The sequence below is a fragment of the Octopus bimaculoides genome, chromosome 1, assembly GCF_001194135.2.
Source record: "Octopus bimaculoides isolate UCB-OBI-ISO-001 chromosome 1, ASM119413v2, whole genome shotgun sequence".
NCBI lineage: Eukaryota > Metazoa > Mollusca > Cephalopoda > Octopoda > Octopodidae > Octopus > Octopus bimaculoides.
Window position 1 is genome coordinate 23146180 of NC_068981.1, and position 7058 is coordinate 23153237.

At 36.3% G+C, this 7058-nt stretch overlaps 1 protein-coding gene across 2 annotated transcripts in view; it reads right to left on the minus strand.

Moving 5' to 3' along the window:
• LOC106884163 (sperm-associated antigen 16 protein) overlaps positions 1–7058 on the minus strand; it is a 63800-nt gene that overhangs the window by 44877 nt on the left and 11865 nt on the right. For both annotated transcript variants that reach the window (XM_014935405.1, XM_052965803.1), the window contains exons 5-7: positions 6386–6523; positions 3721–3828; positions 68–252 (exon numbers count right to left, since the gene is read on the minus strand). In XM_014935405.1, coding sequence (XP_014790891.1) covers positions 68–252; positions 3721–3828; positions 6386–6523 — 431 coding nt within the window. The remainder of the gene's footprint in view (positions 1–67; positions 253–3720; positions 3829–6385; positions 6524–7058) is intronic.

Genomic DNA, 7058 nt, shown 5'->3' on the forward strand with positions numbered 1-7058 from the left:
TATATATATATATATATATATATATATATATATATATATATATGTTTTAAGATCTAAAGCGACTTACCAGACATTCTTTTCTCTGGTTTATTTTTAATGTCTAAATTCTTTATCGTCCTTGTCAGTTCTTCACAGTGAGTTTGAGTTCGTTCCAACTCAATCTTAGTCAACATCTTGTGTTTCATAGCAGATTCATATCTTTCTTTAAACTCTTTCAATGTTGGCTCAAAAGCACTGTAATGCTTCTTAAGACTGTAAGAAACAGATATAGAGGTACTTATATTTTTTATCTTCTCTTTTTCAGTCCCTAGGACTGTGGCCATGCCGAGACACTGGCTTGAAGGGTTTAGTTAAATAAATCAGGTTCAGTGCTTATTTTTTAAAAGTTTGGTAATTCATTCTATTGGTTGGTTTCGCAAAACCACTAAGTTACAAGGGATAAAAACTAACACAGATTGTTAGAGGACTCAAACACACATGCACATTCACAAGGCTTTGGTAAGCCCGAGGCTATAGTAGAAGACACTTGCCCAAGGTGCCACGCAGTGGGATTGAACCTGGAACCATGCGGTTGGTAAGCAAGCTATTTGCCACACAGCCACTCCTGCTATATGATTATATTAGTAAAACTTAAACAAATCTTATAATATTTCATTACATCCTTATTTTCATGTTAGAGAAAAGTTTGTACGGCCAGACTGGAACCCACAGTTCCACTGAACAAAGTATAATAGCTGCTACAGTGAGTGAATTTTCAGAAAACATATCAGTTAAATAGGCAAAGGTATACCATATGGTTAAAAACATTACTTGTTAACTACTGATGTCACAAACTTTGCTACATCTTCATTGTCTTTCTTCTCTTGACGCCATCTTTGTGTTTAAATTTCATTATCACTTCACACCTCTTCTCTTGCATGTTTACTTTAACTCTCACTTCTTAGAACCCTGTGTTGCACTTTCTTTCTCTCCCTTTCTTTTATCTCTCTATCACTTTTTCCACTCTCTCTCAGCTCCTCTCCATTTCAATGTTGCAGTATCTTTCTCAGTTCAACATTATCAATGCCAATACGTATGCACACACACACACACACACACACACACACACACACACACACACACACACACAATTTGCATAGAAACACATATACTATTCCTGTTATTAAATGTACGAAGATGCACTTGCACATACTCCAAACACATACAGAGAGAGGGGGAGAGAGAGGGAGGGAGGGAGAGAGAGAGGGATGGAGAGGGAGAGAGAGAGAGCGATGGAGAGGGAGAGAGAGAGCGATGGAGAGGGAGAGAGAGAGAGAGTGAAAGAGGGAGAGATAGAGCAAGACTCAGTTTCTAACTTCTTAGAAGTTTTATTTTCTCTCTGTCTATCTCTTTTTATGTCTCTCTCACTTCTCCCTCAACATACTTCTCTGAGTTACTTTCTTTAGTCTAGCACAAAAGTTAGCTAGGTAGGAACGTACTATTTTGTTGATACACAGATGCTTAAGAAAAAGACAGTCTGACTTTTGTTTGTAGGCAAGGGACATCTACAGACATGCTCTGATCTGTTAGACTTTGTTAACATAATAAAGTGTAATGAAGCTTGCTAAGCAGTTGACAGATTTTTATACATGTGTTATTGTGTATCTGTGTTTCTTTGTAATTGAGTATATGTGGATGCTATATGTGGCTGTGTGAGTACATGTATATGAACAACATCTTGCTGAAGTCATCATTGGCTTCTGTCTTTCTCATTCAACTTAATCAAATAAGTGTAGCTGCAGGAGTCATTAGAAATGAAATAGCCGCGTGGCCAGCTTATAGAACTCAAGTTCAATTCTACCATAGGTGCTTTACTGTGTATTTAGGTATTACTCATAAGTCTACCTATGTCACTGAATCATCAGGATTAGATAACGGACCTTCCTAAGAATTTTACTTAGAAGAGTTATGTTTAGAGTGGAGTGTAGACTTATCACGTGTCCATTTAATGCCATGAAATCAAACACACACACACAGTACACCAGCACTTAAAAGCTCCATTTATCCAAAGATATCAATCAGAAATAATTGAAGTACTGATGTTAAATAAGTGAAAATTGTAGTGTTTTAGATTAAGAAATTAATAATAATGGAATGGCGGTGCATCAACATGGCCACAGCTCTGAGCTGAAAGTACAGCAAAAAAAAAAAAAAAAAAATAGAATGCTGGGGTATGACCTTAAAAGGTTTAGTCAAACAAAAACCTAATACTCATTTTTTTTAAAAGTCAGATACTTATTCTGTCAATCTTCTAGGTTGAACTGCCAAGTAATAAGATCATAAACAAACCAACACTGGCTATCAAACAGTGAGGGTATGAACATACATATGGGCTTCCACACAATTTCTGTCAAGCAGATTTACTCACAAGGCATTAACTGGCCTGGACTGTAGCAGAAAACACTGTTGCTCAAGGTACTGCATGCTGGGATTGAACCTGAAGTCTCATGGTTGCAAAGCAAGCTTCTTAACCATGCAGCCATGCCTTATGTATTTTTTTTTTTACTTGCTGGATCTGTAGGAAGGAGAAGTGGCCATGAAACTAATGACATTGGTGCTATTTGGACTGTTGCAAATTGACACTTGTAGCAAAGACATAAATAGGGATCAGATTTCATAGTACTAATGTCCCGGAGAAGAAGGAATAGGGGTGGTGGTTAATGCAGGGCCTAAGGTAAGATGGTGGTCTGGACATAATAAGGATGATGAGAACAGGAAGGTCAGAGGATCAGTACTTTCTGAGTAAAGGTTGTACAAAACCAGGCAACTACAAGAAATAGAGGTCATTATAGTAGTAGCCAAAAAAAAAAAAAAAAAAAAAAAAAGAAATAGAAAGAGGGAAACGATCTGCCTGTGGGGAGAGGCTAGAGTGAATCTAGAAGCGATTTTATTTAATATAGTAAGGTGAAAAAGTTTCAACTAACTTAAACCATCTATGCAATTATTAAATAAACACTCCCTCTAAAATTCATATGCAAGGGACATAACTCCAATGAAATTAACTGAAGTAGAAAAAGTAGCAGATGCAGTGTTGGAATTGGCTGTGCTTTACAACCATGTTGTTTTAGGTTCAATCCCACTGCACTGTATCTTGGGAAAATGTCTTCTGATAGAGCCTTGGCTGACCAATGTCTTGCAAATGAACTCGGTAGATGGAATCTGTGTGGAAGCTCGTCATATATATATCTGTGTGTGTACATGTGTGTGTGTGCGTGTGTGTGTGTGTGTGTGTGTGTGTGCACCTCTCTCTCTCTCTCTCTCTTTGTATCTGATTTTGTCCTTCACAAGTAGTGTTGGTTTGATTATGTCTCCATAACTTAGTGGTTCAGACCAATAGAGTGGTACCTTAAAAAAAAACAGAAGAAGTACTGAGGTAGATTTCTTAAAATAAAAAAAAGCCTAAAGTGACGCTGCAGCATGGTCACAGCCCAATGACTGAAACAAGTAAGGGATAAAGCAATGGACATGTTTTGATCTTATGAAACCTCCTTAGTGAAGCATATTCACTATATTTCAACAAATCAATTGATTAACTGATTCTTGGTTTTCGTTTCTAATCCTACAGAAGCTGGCTTAAAACAACCATTTGACTGGTTGCAATCAGATTGTAAGGAATATGTATCGATAGTTTTTTTGAATGTTAATGAACCAATCAGTTAATTTATGTGATAAGCAATTTACCGTTTGATGTCATTCATAAGATTATTTCTTTCTTGAACAATTCGATGATGGTTCATTCGATGGAAGTCTCTCTGTTTCTGTAATTTTACATAGGCCTCTTTAGCTTTTCTGAAAGAAAGAAGAAAAATATACTTTAAAATATATCAGAATCTTCTTTGGATATTTACTTGTACTTAACTGAACAGAGTGGAGCAATGTGAAATGAAATGCTTAGCTTGAAGGCACACAAGCCCTTAACTTAGCATTTAACCTCTAAGCCATATGCATTTAGTACTGTGACATCAAACTGCAGGCTTTCTACTCTTCATGACTGTTTACCACCAATTTGCTATAAATTCATATTTAAGCATAGGCATAGGAGTGGCTGTGTGGTAAGTAGCTTGCTTACCAACCACATGGTTCCGGGTTCAGTCCCACTGTGTGGCACATTGGGCAAGTGTCTTCTACTATATCCTCGGGCTAACCAAAGCCTTGTGAGTGGATTTGGCAGACAGAAACTGAAAGAAGCCCGTCGTATATGTATATATATATATATATGTGTGTGTGTGTATGTGTGTGTATATGTTTGTCCCCCCAACATCGCTTGACAACCGATGGTGGTGTGTTTACGTCCCCGTAACCTAGTGGTTCAGCAAAAGAGATCGATAGAATAAATACTAGAATAAGTGTGTGTGTGAGCAATGATTCTTTGTCAGAAATTTTGGTCGTTTTGCCAATGTGATAAAACCTTACTGTATTTATATTGTACACAAGGAAATTAATAAGTTGTTCTAATGACCACACAGTTATAATCTCAGTTTGTACTGCTATCATTGCATTGTACCTTTGAGCAAATTACCAAATTCTGTTTACTGCAGATTGTCTCAATGAACAAAAAATAGTCGCCAACAGCTCTTCAGAGTTGAGTGATTAACATAGAAAGAACATGCAGTTGTAAAACTTAATTTACCACAGAGCCATGCAGTTTGTCAAACTATAAGGAATACAACAAAATCTCTCTCTTGAACCATATCCTATCATTTTAAAGGAAAGTTATGTTAGATAATGTAGTCTTAGAAACACTGTGTAACAAAAAAAAAACTAAACAAAAAAAAAACTTAAAAAACGACGCACAGTTTGCAACGGAATTTTCGATTAAAACTGATAACGATAATCGAAATATTTCCAAGGGAAATAATTTTTAACGAAATAACTGAGTTATTTCCCTTGCAAATCGCTTCACTATTTATACTCGCTAACGTTTTTCAGTTACAGGTTAGGTTTTTAATCAGAGTTCTGTTGTTATAAAAAAAAAAAAATGTTGAAAGCGTACAGTACTGTACAGTTGCGGTCCCCAATTTTTTTGTACCACGAACCAGTTTCATTCAAGGCATTTTTTTCTACGGACCGAGAAACCACGCTCATAACAAAACATAAACAGCATTCTAGTTTGTCTAGTATGTAGTGCAAGACCTGAATACAGTAATAACAACAATATTATACCATGGCAATATTAAGAATTAGTTATCAAAAATTTCTTTAGAAACATTTAAAAAATTGAGCTGAAATGCATGTTATTTGAAGCAAAGTATTATTTTTTCATCTTCCAAGCATTCAATATAAAGTTAACCAATTGTGATATATAAATGCAAGAATGCCAGCTTGTCACCTTTGACATGATTAAATAATGCAAGGTATTTGTCTGATATTACTCCCGAAGGAGTTTATTGAAAAAACAACTATTGTAAATGCATTTAATTCGAAACTATGATCATTAGCGTTTGATTAATTAACTTAATATTGAATGTTTAGAAGAGGTAAAAATAATACTTTGCCTCAAATAACACATGATTTGATGCCTTTCAGTTGATTTTTAAAAACGTTTTAGAAGAAATTTTTGATATCTAATTCTTAATATTGTCTTGGAATATTGTTATTGTTATTGTAACCAGGGCTTGCACTACATACTTAGACAAAGTAAGCAATTACATAATGTATTAAAATCTGGGGTCACTGCACAAGTTCTGAACAATGTAAGCTAAATTTCTTGATCCAAGCAAAAACAAAATCTCTGTAATGCAGGAAGCAGGAAAGGTCAGTCTTAGAACAGTGGAGGATAGAGGCAAGATTTGGGGGGTAGGGCAGGGATGAAAAGAGGGTTACGTAGTGTTATAACTTGTTACATGATTTGGTATGCAACATAAAATTTTGCCTGGTAACAGATTTACTTGGTGACATGCATGATAATAAAACTAGAGATATTTTGGGTGGTAATTCAATCTTAGTTGTCTAACTGGATTTTTCAGTTTGAGTAAAAAGGTGAGTGACTGGAGAAAATTCAGTAAAGGGGCTGAGAAAAGGGAGCGTACAGGAAAATGGAGCATATATTGTAGAACTGAGAGAAGGGGGAGAAAATTGTGGGGCTGGGAGAAAGGGCCACATATTGTAGGGCTGAGAGAAGTAGATGCATATTGTAGGACTAGCTAAGGGCACTGAATATATGGCCCTAGCCCTTTACAAAATATAGGTGTTTTCTACCTTAAGAGTTTTGTTGTATTCTAGCGACTGAAATCCTAGTTAATTTGTTTTGTTTATCATAGAGGGGAAAGTGAACAATTAATTATGAACTAGAATTAAGAAACAAAATGCATTAAAAAAAATAAACCAACATTATGTCTGTACTTACAGAGCTACTTTCTTGAATGCAGCAGAATCTTTTTCAAGAAGTTTTATTTGTGATTCTAATTGCAAAATTGATATGTAAACATCAGGTAGGAGAAAGGGAGCAGCATTTGATACCATGCCCTTTTGTTCCATTTCATACCTGTAGTGGGGGATAAGAAGTAAAAATGGTGAATGTGACCAAAACTGAGATTAGCAGTTTTGAGACATTTACATTGTAGACTTCATATTTTGAATTCAAATCCTTCAAGAGTTGAGACTTGTTTTTCGTGCCATACAATAAAATTCTATAAAACAAGGCAAAGTAATATTTTACTAGGGTCCATTCAATTGATTATACATTTATTTAGGAAAGAGATTATTTCACAATGCAACTGTCACCAAGGGACACCACATCATCATCATCATCATCGTTTAACGTCCGCCTTCCATGCTAGCATGGGTTGGACGATTTGACTGAGGACTGGTGAACCAGATGGCTGCACCAGGCTCCAGTCTGATCTGACAGAGTTTCTACAGCTGGATGCCCCTTCCTAAAGCCAACCACACCGAGAGTGTAGTGGGTGCTTTTACGTGCCACTGGCATGAGGGCCAGTCAGGCGGTACTGGCAACGGCCATGCTCAAATGGTGTTTTTTTACATGCTACCTGCACAGGAGTCAGTCCAGCGGCACTGGC